Source organism: Hyaena hyaena, unplaced genomic scaffold, assembly GCF_003009895.1.
Source record: "Hyaena hyaena isolate Hyena2069 unplaced genomic scaffold, ASM300989v1 scaffold_64, whole genome shotgun sequence".
Taxonomy (NCBI): Eukaryota; Metazoa; Chordata; class Mammalia; order Carnivora; family Hyaenidae; genus Hyaena; species Hyaena hyaena.
This window is the reverse complement of record NW_024080698.1, coordinates 2552188-2571367: the sequence shown is the minus strand read 5'-3', so window position 1 is coordinate 2571367 and position 19180 is coordinate 2552188. Positions and strand designations below refer to the sequence as shown.

The window sequence follows — 19180 nt, the reverse complement described above, 5'->3', positions numbered from 1 at the left end:
TGCTGACCCCAGGGCCAGATGGACCCAAAGACACTGGGTTTTCCTTAGAGCAGCCGAGGCAAGCTTGCATTTTCCAAAGGAAGTTTATTAGCATTGGAAGGGACAAATGAGAAAAGAGAAAATGCGGAGGCCCAATCTCTAAAGCAAGGCCTGTGTTCTCACCATCATCACACTCTGGCCCCTGGACTGGGCAGCTATGTGGCCCTTTGTCTGCGGTGGAGCTGCCACAGCCCCCGCCTGTCTCCACCTGCCATGGTGCCCTCTCCTGTGCTCTGGGGACATCATCCAGGATACACTGCTCTGTAAGGTCAAGACCCTTTCCTTTCCCTGTCACCCAACAGGCCCTGAGCTGGCAATAGTCCAGGGAGTGACCTTATCCCTCCAGGTGGGAGCCTGGCCGTCCTGACTTCCGCAGCACTGTGAACCCCCTGTCCTGGGAGGGGCCTTACGACTCCAGTGAGACCTCCAACTGTAGCTTCTCTGTAGCCTTCGCCTTCCTGGAGGCCTCCCGGCGCCGAGTGGAAGGCTGGTAGGAACTCTCGTCGCTGCCTGAGCCCTGCCAGCTCCGGCTGAGGCCCAGCAGCGCCCGGCCCTGACGGAGGAAGTTGGGGCTCGAGAAGCAGTAGAGCACAGGGTCCAGGACACTGTTGAGGTAGGTGAAGGCCAGGGAGCCGTGGAAGAGCTGCGAGCAGATGTTGAGGATGTGGCAGGCGCGCAGGCGGAAGGCCACCATGGAAGCCATGCCGAGGATGATACTGGGCAGGAAGCAGATGACGTAGACGGCCACCAACACGGCCAACATGCGCACGGCCCTCCGTGGGCCCGCCTGCCCACTCAGGCTGCGGCGCCGGATGGTGAGCCCGATGCTCACGATGGCATAGAGGATGAGTGCCAGCGGCAGGAAGAATTCCAACACGAACAGAGCCTGGTGCCAGCGGAGTGAGGCCGAGGTGTTCGTGCCCAGCTGGTAACTGAGGCAGGAGTGGTTGGTATGGGCAGTCAGGAGCAGGTGTCCGTTGAGGAGCAGGATGCCTCCCCAGAGCCCCCCGGCCACCCTGGCAGCTGCCCACACGGAAGCCCGGCTCAGCACGTGGTGGGGCCATACTACCTTCAAGTAGCGGTTGAGTGCGATGGCCGTGAGGAAGACCACGCTGGCCGAGCGGTTGGTGGACAGCATGAAGAGGTTGAGTTTGCAGACAGTGGCCCCAAAGCGCCAGATCTCGTGCAGGAAGTAGTAATCCACACGAAGGGGCAGGTTGACGATCAGGAGAAAGTCGGCAATGACCAGGCTGACCAGGAACACGGTGTTGGACGTCCAGGGCCGCGTGTGGAAGCAGAAGATGAAGAATGCCAAGCTGTTCCCCAGCAGGCCCAGGACAAACTCCACACCCAAGGCTGCAGCCAGGAAGGTAGACACTGTGGGGGAGGAGGCCGGGGAGCAGGGAGCCGAGGCTTCTCCAGGTGACCCCCAGTTTGTGGTGAAGGCAGAGGGAGAGGAGGAGAGGGAGGGAGGGAGGGAGGCAGGGAGAGTGGAGGCAGGGAGAGAAAGGAGGGGAGAGGAAGAGCTCAGGTTATGAGATTCCATGGGCTGCTTAGGCCATGGGCCTGAGAGAAGTTTCCAGTCTCTCTACCCCTGCAGGAGATTTCAGGGCAAAGTGAGATGGAGCTCACTATTAGCTGGCCACCACGATGACTCAATATCCTGGGGTTTTCATCAGTATCCTTGCAGCCCTGAGAAACACCCAGCGTTCCTGTTTGCAGGCCCCGCCCACCCCTGCAGCCCCCTCCCCCCACACACCCAGCGCCCTGGCCACACAGTGTCTGAAGTGGGCGGGGGGGGGGTGGGGGGCCGTCTGTGCTGCCCTGGGCAGGAGAGGAGAGCAGGGCTCAGCAGGAGGGAGATGGAGGCCCAGGAGGACCCTGAAGGGGGAGGAAGGCCCAGCTGGGGTGAGGTGGGGAAATGTGTTCACAGATTTGCTTGCCTGAAGGCTGGAGCTGGTCCTGGCACCCATAGCTCAGGGTCATGTAGGCCACCCTGGACACCAGCCCCCCAGCCCATTGCCTACAGACTGGGTGGGTCGCCTCCACGCCCTCACCAGCTCTGGCAGCAGGGAGTGTGGTGCCAACAGAACATCGTCCCAGGAGAGCGACGGGGGCAGTCCAGCCAATACCTTGACTTTGGTGCTCACGGACTCGTCGAATACGCCTGTTGTGCCCTGCCTGCCTGCTGTAGCTATTCCCAGGTTCCCGATGGTCCAAAGTCAACATACAGGATAAAATACCCACAGGCAGAGGACTCCCCTGCCAATTTCTACTGCCATGACCTGGGACCGGGAGGCTTCTCCCCCAGATAGAACAATCCTGAGAGCCTCCCAGACTCCTGTCCCTGCCACTCCAACCCCACCCAGCATTCACTACAGAAAGGGCATGGAGGCTGGGGCTGCCTTCAGACAAGGTGCATTCCAGCTCCTCCACTGCGTGATGTTCCCAGGAGGCCGTGGGGCCAGCCAGGCCTTTGCACAGACATGAGGGCCTTGAGCCTCTGATGACCTGGGACAGCACCAAAGGAGGCTGCGGTTCCAGGCTGCAGGACCTGACACGCCCCTTGCCAGCGGGCTGGGGTCAGCAGGGTGTCACGTGTGCCAACTCTGCTGAGGCCTCTGGGTTTTGGGCACGGTGCCCGTTGGCCTCTCTCTCTCAGAGCCTCCAGGCCTCTCCCCTGTCCCGGGCTCCCATCTGGCCAAGGCTGAGGAAGACAGGCTCCGACCGCAGGGCGCAGCAGGGTGAGATCACCACCCTGAGCAGACAGACCTGGGTTGGAAACAGAGCTGCTAGTTTCCCAAACCACTCTGAGCTTCCCAAAGCATGGTGAGGATTAAATGAGATAATGTATGTAAAAACTTCTAGGGAATTCCTAGAAAAAACAGATCTAATTTTTTTAAAATATTTTTATTTATTTCTAGGAGATAGAGAGAAACAGTATGAGCAGGGGAGGGTCAGAGAGAGAGGGAGACACAGACTCCAAAATAGGCTCCAGGCTCTGAGCCGGCAGTCAGCACAGAGCCCGACGCGGGGCTCGAACCCAGGAACCGCGAGATCATGACCTAAGCGAAAGTCGGACTTTCGCTTAACTGACTAAGCCACCCAGGCGCCCCAAAACAGATCTAATTTTTATCGTTTTCTTGGATTATCTACCCTGGGCACCAGGGACAAACTTGTTTTCTCATGGCCACCTGGCCTTGCACAGGGGACCTCTCTGGGGCATTCCCATGTTCTCCCCCCAGCTCCTGCACAGAGCAACGCCGTGCTGCAGCCCAAGTTCACACCAGCCTCTGCCTTCACGTCCTTGACTGTCACCCAGTGCCCCCCGACACACACACACACACACACACACACACACACACAGTCACAGGAGCACACGAGGTCAGCCATTGGTGACAGCCTGTGTACATGCAGATACGCGGGTGTTCATCCACCAGGAAGCCTTTATTGAGGGCCTTTTTGGTGGCAGGCAAGTGCTGTGCTGAGTGTGTGGGGACAGAGGGATGGAGAGGCAGCCCCTCCTCTAGCAGCAGAACAACTGGCAGAACTGTGCAGGGCGGAGGGCAGAGAGCTGTTAGCGCAGAAGGGGTGTGCCCAGCCCCCCAAGAGCCTGGCATCTCGGCTGAGACGATGACGATGTCCAGGGTCTGGCTCCAGGACGCTGAGTAGCTCAGCAGCGGGATGCGCAGAGGCAGAGAAGACAGGAGACTAACGGTGGGGGGAGGCTGCTTTGGGGCCACACCAAGAGGATCACCCCAGGGGCTTCTTGCGGGCAGGGTCCTGAGTCACCGCCAGGGCCACAGAGCCTTGCCCTCGCTCCCAGGCATACCTGCAGAGACAAGGGTGGCCCGGGGGCAGACAGGTGGGCCCTGAGGATCTCAGGGAAAGGGGCGGGCTCCCGCAGCTGGGGGAAAGTCCTCCCCTGCACTCACGCATTCCCAGCTGGCACCAGAAGGCTGTCATCAGGGCCCAGGCTCAGGGGCTGGTCCTCCATTGTCACCACAGAGGAGCCCTCCTGAGAAAGAGAAGCAGGAGAACTGAATGGGGGCTCTTGGGCCTCAACACCTGTCCAAGAGTCCCTGAGTCGGCCTTGGCAAGCAGGCCCTGGGAGCTGCCCTGGGCTCTGGGAGTCCAAGACCCAGGAGAAGCCTGTCCCCATGGGCAGAAGGATATGCCACCCTCTCCCAGGGGCCCCACTTGCCAACTGCCACAGCCACACATCCACGTCCTGTCTTGGGCCTTTGCTGCTGCCTTGTCCGTGGACGATCACCTGGTAGGGAGTGACATACATCTTTCTGGTGCTTCTGCCCCACTTAGGAGATGGCCTTGAACCTGGCCCCTAGACACCAGCCCCACAGCACCAGGCACAGCCTTATCTTCACGTGTAGAGCAAAGACCAGGACTCAGAGAGGAAAGCTGCCAGGCCCCGGCTTCCCTGCCGCCTCCGTGACGAACAGAGCTGCCCATGTGTTATCCGGGACCACATGTGCTTGCCCTTCATGCACACACACACACTGGATTCCTCTGATGCCCATCACGACTACTGCTGACCCACGCGAAGTCATGACTGCCGGGGGCACACTCGGGACACACACAGTTGCGTGTACACGGCCTAGTGTGGACTTCTGTATCACACATACATAGTTCTCCAGAATGCCCACCTCCCTTCTTCCGTGAGATTCTGGCCTAAGAAGGAGGAGGGAGATGGGTGGGGATGAAGCCCTTTGGTCTGCATTAGCCTGGGAGCACACAGCACTGTGTGGGCCATGCTCCCGCTGGCTCAGAGTGGGACTCAGTAGATATCTGGCACCATAAACGAGAGCAGGTGGGAGCAGGGGTGTGAAAGAGGTGGAAGGCGGGGCCATGAAGGCCATTGCCACGATGGCCTGGGAGGACACTTGTGGTGTGCGCCTGCTTTCACAGCCCCGTGTAAGCCCAGGCGTCTGCAGGCCAGACCTTTCAGGGCAGGTCTGTATCCACTGAGCCTCTCTCCATGAGAGTGTTTAATTCAAACAGCAAGGGATGTGCCGGCGGCAAACTGTGAAGCACCAGCACGCACGAGCCTCCCAGCAGGTCTCCTTGCCTCCACACTTGCCCTTCTGGTCCCATCCTCACACCGCACAGTGATCTTTCTGAAGAGGGATTTGTCACCCCCCCTGCTTTAATGCTTGGGTGAAGCTCCGTTGTCTCCAGAATAAATCCCTGCACCTTGTCGAGCCCAGGAGACCTGTCAGGACTGGGGCACTGCCTGCTACTCTTGCCATCTAGCAACGGTGCCTGCTGCCCCCACTCCCCTGCCCTAGCTCCTGCCAACCTTAGCTACTTGCAGTGCCAGGCTGTTTCAGGCTTCCACGACCTTGCTCCTGCTTCTCCCTCACTTAGAATGCTCTCAGTCTCCCTTTCTTCCTTTTACAAATGCCTATATTGCTTTAAAATGTAGCTTACACATCACTTCCTCCAGGAAGTCTTCCCTGATTTCCCTTTCAGCCTGAGTTCCACCTTTATTGTCTTATGGCTTCCTGAAGCTTCTCTATCAAATAACATACCACATGATTCCGGTAATTGTTGATGAACTTGTCTGTTAATCAGACCATACACTCTTCGAGGCAGTGACTCTATCTTATTTTTCTACCAAAGCCTGAAACATAATAGGCACTCAATAAATGTTGAATGGAAGAAGGCCAGCTTTGCTTGGGTGGGTCTCTCCCTGTCCACCACTCCACCCACCCCTCAACCCCAGGCACCTCTCTTCCTTCTGGCTCCCCAGGCTAACAACTGGCCAAAGGTTCGGGAATTCCTAATAGAAGGATAAATCTAAACCCTCGGGAACTAGTCCATGGATTGCACAAACCCCTACTCTGAAGGCAAAGAAAGACCGCTTGAGCCCATATACTCCACTCATAGCAAAGCCATCATTCTCTGAGTCAGAGAAAACAGGAAGGCCCCTGCTCATGTCACAACCTCTGAAACTGTGTGTGTGTGTGTGTGTGTGTGTGTGTGTGTGTGTGTGTGTGTGTGTGATTAGTTCCCATTTCCTAGGGCTCCTAGGTAGATGCCCTGAGTGGCTCAGGTTCATTACCTGTGTCTCATAGGTGTCCCCAAACAGGCTGAGGGGTGTGCCTGCCTGCAGCTCTCTGCGGTGGCTGTCCAGCCAGGCCTCCAGGGACACGGGCTCCATGACGGATCGTGTGCTCAGGGGGAATGGCGGTTCCTTGAGCAGCTGGTCTGCACCCGTGGCACAGCTGTGTCAGTGGCCTCTGGCCCAGCCCGCCCAGCCCCAGGGCTCCCAGCTCCGAATCACCAGAATGGGCTCTGGATCCATCTCAAGCACCAAGCAGTCATGTGGAGGGTACTATTTGGTGCCGCTGTCTTATACTCTGAGTACGGGGCAGAGTACTCAAGAGGAGACTGGTACTCTGGACCAAGACCCGTTCTACTCTGGGAAAGCAGAGAGGGAGGGAGAAAGGTGGTGCCCAGGGGGCTCACCAGGGATGGGCTTTCCTGTTTTGTGCTGCTCAGAGCTGAAGAACCTGCAGGGAGAAGTGGGGAGGAGGAGTGGCCAGTGAGACGCACATGTACACACACACTCGTACACTCGCAGGTGTGGGAGCCCACCACTCATTGGGCCCCCATGCAACTTGATATAGGTCCACCACCCCCTTCCAGCCCCATGGAGCCGTCCCCTCCCCTCCCCAGGCCCTCCCACCCTGGGAGGGGCAGACTTTCCCCCCAAATCCCAGGCATGATGGCTCCTGTGCGGTGGGTACGGCCACAGAGCATTGCTGGGATGGGTCTGCCCTCCCCGGCCAGAGCAGGGGGCCTCAGAGAGCAAGAGCAGGGGCTGGGCGGGGGGCTCACTCCTGGATGATGGGGGCCAACTGTGTGCCGAGGTCCTCGCAGTAGAACCACTTCTCAAACAGGACGTCCGTGGTGTCCCCCACATAGTACCTGCCAGAGCAAAGGGCAGGCAACTCAGCTCCCCACCTGGGTAGCCTCAGGCAGCCTGGCTCTGTTTGTGGGAGTCTGGACCCAGGCTAGCCCTGCAGAGCTGGCTGCCTGCTTCACCCTGTTAGCACAACCTAGTGGCCAATGCTTGCTCGTCCACACCTGGCTCTCCCCAAAGCACAGTGTGCCTCCAATTCCGGAGTGGGTATTATTGACCCCATTTGCATTCCTGATCCCCCAAACTTCACAAAGTGGATAGGAGCTGTAAGGCTCAGAGAAGCTGAGTAACTGATTACACGGCAGGAGCAGGACAGATCTGAGAGTCTTAGAAACACAGAAAACATCAATTACAAAGAGGAAGCCGAGGCTGAGCCTGAATACAGGGCCCGTGGCTGGATGCTCTGCCCCCTGCTGGAGCTCTAGATCGGGGCGCACGGAAGATGCTCCCCAGATGAGGTGGCCTGCCCCTTGAGGGGTCATGGATGCCTTTGAGAACTGGAGCAAAGCGCTGGGCCTCTTCTCTGGAGGAAGGTCCTCATGCATGGACACGCAGTCTCTGGGAAACTCTTGGAAGACCATCCAATCCCCAGCCTGGCTCGGTGAGCTTCTCTGCTGGCCAACGCGGGCCGTGCCTCAGGCCCCTGTGTGTGCAGCACTTCCGATGACTGAATATCTAATCCTCAGGCTCAGCTCCCAGGGTTCAGGCCAGCTCCGTCCACTTTTCAACTTGTCCCAGAAGTGGTCCTGCTCGTGGGACATGGTTTATACACTGGACCCACCCCATCTGGCACCTTACGTTCTCTCCTGGTGTGGAGCTGGCCACCAGGAAGCATGCCTTCAGAGTGGCATTTTAATGCTGAGTCCCTGGCTTTTATTAAGGGTCAAAAGTAGCCAGAGGCACCTGGCTGGCTCAGTTGGTGGAGCAGTGATTTGACCTTGGGGCTGTGGGTTCAAGCCCCATGTTGGGTGTAGAGGTTACTTAAAAATAGTATCTTAAGGGGAAAAAAAAGCATCCAGGTAAAATCTGTTATTGAATTTTCTGTAAAAACGTTATTGAGGACACTGTCCACTCTGTCACTAAAGACTCCCTATATAAGGGCACCTGGGTGGCTAAGTCGGTTAAGTGTCCGACTTCGTCTCAGGTCATGATCTCACGGTTCATGGGTTTGAGCCCTGCGTTGGGCTCTGTGCTGACAGCTCAGAGCCTGGAGCCTGTTTCAGATTCTGTGTCTCCCTCTCTCTCTGACCCTCCCCTGTCACACCCACGCTCTCTCTCTCTCTCTCAGAAATAAATAAAACATTAAAAAAATCTTAAAAAAAAAAAAAAAGACTCCCTATATAAAGACCCATGTAAAAAATTCCTTTTGGAATTCAAAGGCAGACATCTTGTTTCTATAACAGATTATTATGCAGTTGATGAGTATGCAACCACTAACACTGTGGGGGGGGGGTTGTTGTTGTTTTAGAGAGAGAGGGCGAGTAGGTGTGAGCTGGGGAGGGGTGGAGCGAGAGAGAGAGAGAGAATCTTTTGAAAAAAAATTTTTTTAATTTATTTGTTTTGAGAGAGAGAGAGAGCAGGGGAGGGGCAGAGAGGGAGAGAGAGAGAATCCCAAGCAGGCTCTGAGCTGTCAGCTCATAGCCCGATGTGGGACTCAAACTCACAGACTATGAGATCATGACCTGAGCTGAAACCAAGAGTTGGCCACTTAACTGATGGAGCCACCCAGGCGCCCTGATTTTCTCCTTATTATTATTTGTTATGTTTTATTGAGATATCATTCACATACCAAAATTTATGTCTTTCCTGACAAATAACTTTAACTTTGCTTTCTTTTACTTTTCCTGATTTCAAGACTGAATGTGTATGACTCTAGTGATTAGAAAAAAAGGAAGCATTAAAAAGTATCCAGTGTAACAGAAAATACGGGGCAAAGTATCCTGACCTCAGGATCTTGTTGAGAAATTTTAATTTTAATTAAAAATACAAAAAATAGTTTAGCTTTTGGAAAAATTTGTGTCCCTCTGAACCACAGGCTGCATCAGATAATAACTAGGTGACTGACTGGAACCCAATGGGAACTCAGCTATAGAAAGAGTACCCCCTCTGCACTGGTGTTTGTCCCTTCCTTGGTGCTTTTTAAAACTTTTTTCTTAAGTTTATTTATTCATTTTGAGAGAGAAGGGACAGCAGGAAATGGGCAGAGAGAGGCAGAGAGAGAGAATTCCAAGCAGGCTCTGCACTGTCAGTACGGAGCCCGAAGCGGGGCTCGAACTCACAAAGCACGAACGAGATCATGACCCGAGCCAAAGTCAGACGTTTAACCAACTGAGCCACCCAGGCGCCCCTGTCCCTTTCTTGGTGCTTACTCACACTCTTATCTAGATTGTCCTGACCCTAACTTTCTATTTCTCTACAATGTCAGCTCTGCCACTTTCTAGCAAACTCAACTTCCCTGTGCCCAGTCTCTTTGTCTGTAAAGTACAGATGATAAAGTACCTACTCCATAGGATCCCTGGTGGACTAGGTGGATAAATACACCTGAAGCACCTAGCTGGTGCTCTAGCAAGTGTCCTACACATGTTAGCACTGGTTGTGGAATGAGCTGGGGTAGAGAAACAGGCCAAGGGCATCCTGGCAGAGACTGAATACATCCAGGGGTCGGAGGCTGGGAGGAACAGCAGTGTTCCTGGCTGCCCTGGCTGGGGGGCTCTGACTTTGGCACCCCCCACTCCCGAGTCCCTGCAGAGCTCAGTGCAGGAAGCACAGGTTCTAGTCCCAGGCAGAAGGCCTTCAGGCTGAGTGGGCTCCCAAGGGATCAAGAAGACATCCCTCCCTAACCTCATCATCAAACGCACGCCACCACCTCCCCTACCCTGTCCCCATCAGCCAGCAAACACAGGATCCGCACCGCCTCCGACCCTCTCAGGGGCCAGGGAGTGCTTTCTTGGGTCTATCTAGTCCTTTCCTCTGCTGCTTGCCCCCGTCTCTGCCCAAGACCCCCAGGCAAGGCCCACTTACCTGAGCCCATCTAGCTCGGTTTTCAGCCGTCTCCGTTCAATGACCAGCCCCACGGTGTCAGCAAACCTCTGCGGAGAGTGGGGTACCCCAGCGGGCAGGAGGAATATCTGCAGTGCAGTGGTGGGGACAAGGTGCCGGCAAGGATACAACCCCCTCCAGGGGCCTTGGTGCCCTCATGTCCTCCCTCCCCGACAGACCCACGGGGCCCACCCAGCCCGCATCTCGGCCAGCCTCCGGCTGGGAACTGGAGGGAGTGTCAGGCCTTGCTGAGGATGGGAAGTTCACAGGAGGAAGTGCCTGAGGACCAGGAAGGGAGGCTGGACAGGGCAGGGAGGGCACCCTCCAACCAAAGCCAGGGTGAGTGGACAATGGCTTTCTGTTCCATGGTCCTTCACCACCCGTCCCCCGGGGCCCAGCCTCACTTCACCCTGCCGAATGGTCACATCTCGGTGTTTCCCTCGCTCCAGGACTTGGAGAACCATGTCACCCTTGAGCTGGTAAAACACCTGTGGGACAGGACAGCAGACAGGCTCAGACCCTCCCCCGTCCCCCTTCCAGGTCCTTGGTTGGAGTTCTGACCTGGAAACCTGAGAAACTCCCCGAAGGCCTTTATGAGCGGTTCTGTTGCTCCTGCCCTGAGCCCCGCCCCCACGTCCCCTGACACAACGCTGCACATGGGCATGCTGGGGACACACAGGATCACATCTTGATATGCACGTGATGACGGAGGTACCCGGGACAGAATAGCTGGTTTCTGGTGTGGGGGCAGGAGGCTGGTGAGGGGCTCACTGGGGAATTCAGTGAACCCTGCAGGTAAGGAGAAGCGCCCCCTCTACTATGTCCCGGGGGCAGTGCAAGCTCTCTCCTATACAGATCAGAAATCTTTACAATAGCCTCCAAAGGTATTACTGGCCCCATTCTATAGAAAGGAAGAGAAGAAAAAGGCTCAGAGTGAAGCAGCCTGCCCGAGGTCACACAGTTAGTCCTGGGGCTACAGTTTGGACCAGAGTCTGTGTCTAGCTCTGGAGCCTGTGCTGGCTCCTTGGGCCACCCACTGTGATGCTGATGCCCCGACTGGAGGGCGGGGACGGAAGCACTCACCTCCTATCTCCCTGGGGTCCCTACTATGTTTTTTCTATTCCATCCTAAATGATGTGTTTACTGAGCCCACCCCAAGGTACAGGGAGGAGGAGGCAGATACGCTTCTTCTCCACCAGTCACACACCACAGGGGTGTTAAAAGCCCCAGCCACATAGTTGATGGGGTGGTATTAACAGTTATCATTAAAATGTAAGCAGTTAGAGGTTCTTGTCACCGTACCTACTAAGAGAAATCAAGCCAGCTCACGGAAACTAGAGAAACGTGGCAAGGTGGCACCACCCCTCTGACGGGCCATCTGGCAACGGGCAGGGAGAACCCCCACTGCTCACACCCCTGCGCAGTAGCCGGAGAGGCTTCTGGGGATGCAAGACCCTCAGTGCTGAAACCAGGAAAGTCCAGGGCAGACCAGGACATTTGGCCACTTTACCCTCTTGCCTTATCATTCCGTCTCTAGGAAGCGATTCGGAGAGGCACCTACCTCCTGGTGAACATACATGGCTGTTTAATCACGGTGCGTGGTAGTTAAAAGCATAGAGTCCAATGTCACCTGGCCAGGTCCTCATGTGCCCTTGGTCAATTCAGTTAGTCTCTCTGTGCCTCCATTTCCTCCTCCACAAAGTGACAGTATGTACTCAGAACATTGCTGTGAAGTCTGCCCGGGGTCCTGTGCACTGATATACTTAGCACACAGCACTCAATAAACCTCTAGCTATTACTAGTGATGTGGGAGTAGTAACAATAATGCTAATAATAGGGAAAACGCTACCCTTTTATGATAGAGTCAAAATACAGAACACTATGTAGCTATTACAAACGATGTTTTTGAATAACTGAATAAAATGGGAAAATGGTGAATGCTAAATGTATGTAAAAGCAAGATTCAAAACCACACCTAGCAGGATTCGAAGGTCTCCTGAATGGTGGTATTATGAATGAGGTATCCATTTGTCTTTTCTATATTTTGTACGTTTTCTACAATAAGCAATGTTTACTTTTATTATTTTTTTAAAAAACAGACAAGTTATTTAAAACAAATAAAAAACCTGCTAGGCTCTCTTAGGGAGCAATTCTGTAACAACTGCCCCTACCTCAGTTGGGAGAAAGCCCCTGTGGAATATTAAATCACATCTGGCCTCCAAGGCCTTCCGGGGGCTGGGGTCCAGAGAGCCTATGTGTCTTAAAATTTTGTTTTACCGCTTATTCATTTTTGAGAGACAGAGACAGAGCACGAACTGGGGAGGGGCACAGAGAGAAAGGGAGACACAGAATCTGAAGTAGGCTCCAGGCTCTGAGCTGTCAGCAAAGAGCCCGACACCGGGCTCAAACCCATGAACCGTGAGATCATGACCCAAGCTGAAGTCAGATGCCCAACTGACTGAGCCACCCAGGCGCCCCTAGAGGAGCTTGTCTGTGTGTCTTAAGAACCTTCTCTGCACCAGGCTCTGTGCACATACATACTTTATATATACTGAATCCTTCCACCAGGCAGGAGCCAGTGTCCCTGTGTGCTGTAAAGAAACAGGCTCAGAGAGGTGGCATGATGTGACCTGCCTAAGATCACATGGGTAGGAAGAGGCAGAGGCTTCAGCTCAGGTCTGGCGGACCCTCTTGCATCTGTGCTTCCCAAGGAGGGGGATAAATGGAATATATGTTGTGGATGAAGCTGGGGACCCTGATGGGCTCTTGCAGAAGCTTGAGCTCAGCAAGGAAGAAATGCGGCTCAGGGATGCATTTTCTCTCACCAGGGAGGAGCCTGGAGCCCTGGCCTAGGGCGGCTCCCATAGCATAGCCAGGAAGGATAGGTTAGGAGCAGAGACGATGTTGAGCCTCAGCTCTGCAGCCTCCCAGGGCCTGTGGCCAGTGCTCCCCCCAACTTCAGGATGACAACAAGCTGTCACGAACCCACCTCGAGCCAAATTCCTCCCAGCCACCCGAGTGTCCCTCCTGAGTGGGCACACCTACTCAGGCCAGCCCTCCTCATCTGCTAGCCATTCAGCGGATCACTGCTTGGCCTGGGCCTCTCAGCGGACACCCATCTGTACAACCAGAGCTTGGGGAGACCCAAAGTGTGGTGTGGGGTAGAGGTGGGAGGGCCTACAACAGGCCTGGCCTCCCGCGTGGTGGCCGCCCCCAATCCCATGCTGTCTTCTCTCTGCAAGATTCTCCTGCTGACTTTTGCCACAGAGGAAAACAGTCTCCTGTGAGGCGTGGTGAGAAGCAGGTGGCTAGGTCTGGAGAGCTGGGAGGGGCGAAGGGCTGGCCTGCTTGGCAAGGCTGCTCCCTGTTGGCCCAGGGTCCTTACCCCCCTGCCCGCCCCCCACCACTACGTGTTCCATAAATATTTGTTGAGTGAGAGATTCTCCCGTGCTCCTTCCAGTCCTGGCTGTGGCTGAGAGGCCAGCGGTGGGGGTGGAGGCTGGACTCTGGACCTCGAACCCCCGTGTCAGGGCCCTTAGGAGGATGGGTGGGGGTTCCCTACACTGATGTTTTGTCATCAGAGATCCTGACAGCTGGAAACCTACCTGTGTCCCTCTTTAAGGAGGCCCATCTTTTTCTTTTTCTTTCTTTCTCTTTCTTTCTTTCTTTCTTTCTTTCTTTCTTTCTTTCTTTCTTTCTTTCTTTCTTTCTTTCTTTCTTTCTTCCTTCCTTCCTTCCTTCCTTCCTTCCTTCCTTCCTTCCTTCCTTCCTTCCTTCCTTCCTTTCTTTCTTTCTTTTTCTCTCTTTCTTTCTTTTGAGAAAGAGAGAGGGAGAGAGCACAATGGGGAGAGGCAGAGGGAGAGAGAGGGAGAAAGAGTCTTTTTAAAAAAAATTTTTAAATGTTTATTCATTTATTTTTGGAGAGAGAAAGAAAGACAGAATATGAGTGGGGGAAGGGCAGAGAGAGAGAGAGAGAGGAAGACACAGAATCCGAAGAAGGCTCTGTGCTGTCAGCATAGAGCCCAGCACGGGGCTCGAACTCATGAACCGCGAGATCATGACCTGAGCTGAAGTCGGACATTTAACCGACTAAGCAATCCAGGAACCCCACGTCTTTTTCTTTTAATTTTACTTTTGTTTGTTTACTTAGGGGTAGGTAGACAGCACAGAAACACAGTTCAAAATTCAAGGTACAAAAGGGTATTCCCTTTTGTAAGGGAAATTCCCCCCACCAGCCTCCCCCTCTGTCAAACAGCCCTTAGGAACTCATGTGTCTTCGGCCCTCTAGATAAGGAGAGGGCCTCCCAGCCCCAACCCTTCCCGGAAGACTAGGCTCCTGAGACCAGAGTGGAGCACCCAGGTCCCTCTCAGCATGTGGGTCTCAGCTGAGAGGCCAATCTTACATATTCAGATTTTAGGGAGGGGACCAGGACTCCCCACCTGGCACATGGGCGGTGCCTGTGTCCAGGACCAGGGGTGATGCCCAACAGTTCACCCACAAAGCCTGGGCTCTTTCTGGGGGCTCCTCCAGCTCCGCTGTCAGACGTGCCACTGTGCATCCCTAACTTCCAGGCAGCAGTTTTGCCCCGTGATTTCAATCGAGCCCCCTTTATCCATCAGCCATCTGCCCACCCACTCTCTGTCCGCAGGCTCTGGCTTTTGTTTGGGGGGCGTCCCCCTCCTCTAGGGCTATTAAGGAGAGGGGCAGTAGCAGGCCTACCTCCTCACCCTCCTCGATGTGGTAGTCCTTCCTGATGTTGGGGCCCCCGACGAACATGATTTTGAGCTGCTTCTGGTACCTGCAATGGACAAGCGGGGAGAGGTCCTGAACCAGCTCATGGGACAGGACAGGCGGGGTGCTGGGGCCTGTGGGGGGCCTAGAAGGAGCCTAGGTATACCAGGGAGAGGTGACAGGGCTGTTTCTGCATCACTGTCCCTGTAATCTCTGACATTCGACCCCCTCCCCTGTCATCCCAGTATGGCCTTGTTTATCCAAGAGTGCGTGTGTGTGTGTCTGAGATGATATGTGTACCCGTGTCCTCCCATATCTGTGTCTCAGTGGATTTGTGTGTGTGTCCCCAGCATCCTCTGACCTAGTGGGAGGAACAGCCTGGTGGTGGATCTATTGCTTCATCAACCAGGATCCCTGGCCTCATTTGAGATCCCCGATTACAGGAGAGCAAAGAGGAGAGCAAACCGCAGGCCCACTTCCTGGGCCTGGGGGCAGTGGAGGGTTAAAGTGACCTTTATCTAACCCCTTTCCCCAAGCTGTCTGATTATGATACAGACGCTCTGCTCCCTGAAACTGCTGGCTGGAAGCTGTGAGGCCCTTGGGGGAGGGAGTGGAGGGCAGAACTGGATGCAGAGACCCTGAGACTGGAAGTGTTGGGGGGCTTGGTGGTGTGGGCATGGTCTTGGGGGGCAATGACGAGAAGGTGGAACTGGGTCACCCCAGGCCACAAAAGCTCAGCTAAGCAGTTTGGTCTTGGCCTGAGGGGTGCCAGGGAGCCTAGGAAAGTTTTTCTTTTTTAAATCAACTTTATATAATTTAGGTACATATGGAAAGCTCTTGAATGAGCCCCCTCAAGAACTACTTCAATGCATCAGCCAGATCATGTCCCTCCTCTGCTCAGAAGCCCCCAGCAATTTCATATGACCCCCCCCCCCGCTGCCTGACCCCAAATTCATATGTTGAAGTCTCACCCCCAGGACCTCAGAATTTAACCTAATTTGGAACTAGTTATATCATTGCAGATATAACTGGTTAAGCCACGATGAGGTCACCCTGGAGTAGGGTAGGCCTCTAATCCTTATTAAAAGGGGAGATATAGACACAGACACACTGATAGGGAGGGTGTCCTGTGAAGACGAGGACAGAGACCAGTGTGATGCAGCAGAAGCCACGGAGGGCAAAGATTGCCACCAAGCCACCTGGAGCTAGGAGAGGCCTGGGGCAGACACTTCCGGACTGCGCTAGCAAACACAGCGGAGGGCCGCAGCTCTGTTCTGCCGGGTGGCCCTTTCTGCCTGCCACCTCCACCCCTGGTCTGTCTGTACTTATTGGCTGCCTCTTCTCACTGAATGTCAGTGCCACGAGGAAGTGACCGTCCGTTTGTTTTCTGCTGTATCTCCAGTGTCCAGAACGGTGCCTGTCATGTACTAAGTGCTCAGTGAACACCTGCTGAATGAATAAAGGCAGGGCCTGCCTTTTGTGATTGTTAATACTGATAATACTGATAATACCACGCTGGAGGCCACAGTTTGGGGTCTGGAGGCAGGGGCAGTCCCTACCACCCAGGCTGGAGGGATCCAGGGTGGAGCCAGAGCAGTGGCCATAGGGCCTGGGAAGAGTAGACGGATGTGAGACACCGTTAGGGCGCGCTGGGGGGACCCACGAGGCTGCGTAGGGAGGAAGTGGAGGAAAGGGGTGAGGGCAACATCAGTGGTAGAAGACCTGCGGCTTTGGGCGGAGGGATGCTGGCTGTGAGCCGTGGGAAGTGCTGCAGGGTGACCTAGAGTGCGGACTTCGGCGCCAAGCTCTTCCATGGGCTGGAGGCCCATCCTGCGCCAGCTGCGGGGCACGGGGAGACTTCCCAGAATCCCGCCTCACAGAGCTCGCGTGTGAGCACCACGTGAGAGGGTGTAAAAACAGTGGGCACAGTGTCTGGCTTGACTGTGGCGTGTGGTGTGGGGTGCCTGGCCTTTGGGGATGTTCCGCAGACAGGGAAGCGTGAGCCCGGAGCTGGGGAGCACACCAGGCACCGGCCCCAGGGCCCGGGAGTAGGAGAGGGAGGTGGAGGGGCCACAGGGGAGGGCCCGGAGGGCCTGTGTGTGTCCACTGCAAAGAGAGCCAGGGAACAGCACCAAATCAAGATCCTCCCACAGAAGCTGAATCTCCGATTTCACCCTGGCCTGCAGATCTTACCGCATTCTGAGGCATGGGAAAGCACCCCCCCCAACCCCCCCAACCCCCCCCCCCCCCCCCCCCCCCCCCCCCCCCCCCCCCCCCCCCCCCGCCCTCAAGCTTCAGAGAGTCTCTGGGGGCTGAAGAGCCCTTTCTGAGCCTGGGGACAGGGCAGTGACCTGCCATCTGCATCTCTCCTAGTCTCGGTCACCCAGCCATCTTCAGAAGTCAAGGTCACAATCTCCCAGGCAGAGTCACCAGAAAGAGGAACAGATGAGGGCGGTGGAACCCGGAACAGCCTGCCCTCCCCCTCCCCTGGCGGCACAAGACGATGGCAGGCCCTCTCGGCAGGCTTCTGGCTCAGGGAACTGGGGACCCGAGGATGAGGGATGCGGGGCGCAGACGGAGGAGGGAAAGGTGAGGGCAGAGGGCAGGAGGAAGGGAGCGTCCCCGGGACTCACAGGAGCTTGTTGCAGACCGGGGGCAGAAAGGAGGCCCGGTTCTCCTCCACCCAAGTCTTCACCCCCACGGGACGCGCCATGGCAGCCCGGGAGCCCAGTCTGGAACCGCGTGCACCCAGCGGGTGTAGAAGGGCCGCGGCTCCTTCCAGCGGCCCATTGGCCGCCCGGTTCCTAGGCGTCCCGGGGGTCAAAGGGCGGAGTACGCCACCCCCCACCCCGCCTCCGCCCCCGCGACTGAGGAGTGGGCGGGGCAGCAGACCCGCCTGGCCCCTCTCGGACTTTGGTCCTGACCCGGCGCCGTCCCGGGCTACCCTTGCCCAGCCTCCGCCGGGAGGCGTCCGGGCCGGGGAAGCGGTGCGCGCAGTGGGGACGCCGCCGGGTTGGAGCTCGACCCCCTGCACGCGCTAGGGCGCCACGCACACCCGTGGGGGCCTGAGACGCAGGATCGCTAAGGTGTCCGGTCTCCTGTCCCCAGATTTTCCTTCTGGACCCCGGGGAGACCCTGAAGGGAGGAAGGCGGGTTTGGAAATCCGAGCTCCTGAGTTCGGAGGTTCTGGGCGTGGATAGAAGCCTCGGTTTCCGCATCCGAGAAATGGGAATATCTAGGCAACATCCCAGGGTTGCACGGCGGCTACCACTGGCACGGACTGATGACAGCCCCTATTCCCTCACGAGGACAGCGGTGAGGCCACATTTAGTGAGTGCCGCTCGCTGCGCTCGGCCACAGGCTAGGTGAGAGCAGCGAGCCGGGGAGGGACGGGGCGGGCGACCAGGACCCGCCGGTCCTCGCCTACTTTTGCGGGTGGCCAGCAGAGCGCGGACCAGGCGCCCACGCTGTTCTGAGTTCCTGCTGTGTCTTAGGGACATACTCAAGCCACGTGACAATTCTGTGTGGGTGTCCCAGCCTTCAGGAACTCGGGGTCCGGGGATGGGGTGGGCGGACAAACCTGTGCCTGATAACCGCGTGGGGGTGCGGGGGAGGGAGAAGACAGCCGGACACCTGCTCTCTTCTTTTTCTTAGGGACTCAGAGTTCTTAGGAAAATGCGCTTTGGTGTTGGAGGAGGGTGAGGTGGGGAGGGGGGGAGGAGGGGAGGGGGGGAGGTGGTAGGTGGGGGAAAGGAAAACAGCTCCGGCACTGTCACGAGAATCCAGACTATAGAGTTTAATAAGTTCAAACTCAGACGCCTGGGTGGCTCAGTCCGTGAAGCGTCTGCTCTTGGCTCCTGACTTCGGCTCAGGTCATGATCTCACGGTTGGTGGGCTAGAGCTCTGCGCTGTCAGGGCAGAGCCTGCTTGGGATTCTCTCCCTCCCTCTCTGCCCCACCCCCCGCTCTCAAAATAAATAAACATAAACATTTAAAAAAACAATTCAGACTACTCCAGCTCCTGCCCTCCTAGCCAACCTACCCTTTCCCTGCTGCCTGAGATGGACTGTGTTTTCAGCACCTTCAGACACACAGAGGCCCCTGTGCAAATTAGACCCCAGTCAGAGGCACCCACCTCTGATGGGAGAAGCGGCCGTTTCCTCTTCACCCCCCCCTTCACCCCTCTTTTGCCCTCCTGTTTATTTATTTAGAACTTTTTTTGCTGAGGATGTTTTTCTGGCACCATAACACCTGAGACCGTATTCCTTGTTTGTCTCATCTATAAGTAATCCAGAGGAGATATGAACGGTGACACTTCAAGTGACAAGAATCTATGATATGTTAGGTTTGCTTTGGATGTTTGTTAACAGGATGGATAGGTAGGTGTGTGGATAAAGGCATGAATGAATTCACACTAAAAAGAAA

At 55.8% G+C, this 19180-nt stretch overlaps 2 protein-coding genes across 2 annotated transcripts; both read right to left on the bottom strand.

Moving 5' to 3' along the window:
* Positions 1-353: 353 nt before the first annotated feature.
* Positions 354-1600, bottom strand: OXER1 (oxoeicosanoid receptor 1). Its single transcript, XM_039232439.1, has one exon. The coding sequence runs from the start codon at positions 1583-1585 to the stop codon at positions 446-448; it is 1140 nt and encodes a 379-aa protein (XP_039088370.1). The 5' UTR covers positions 1586-1600; the 3' UTR covers positions 354-445.
* Positions 1601-3467: 1867 nt separating this feature from the next.
* HAAO (3-hydroxyanthranilate 3,4-dioxygenase) lies at positions 3468-17560 on the bottom strand. The gene is made up of 10 exons (XM_039232376.1): positions 17390-17560; positions 14745-14823; positions 10429-10512; positions 10007-10113; positions 6901-6990; positions 6529-6572; positions 6122-6267; positions 4244-4312; positions 3975-4057; positions 3468-3871 (listed from the first exon to the last, which is right to left on the bottom strand). Exons 1-10 carry the CDS (start codon positions 17467-17469, stop codon positions 3793-3795), a joined length of 861 nt encoding a protein of 286 aa, XP_039088307.1. The 5' UTR covers positions 17470-17560; the 3' UTR covers positions 3468-3792.
* Between the last annotated feature and the right edge of the window lie 1620 nt (positions 17561-19180).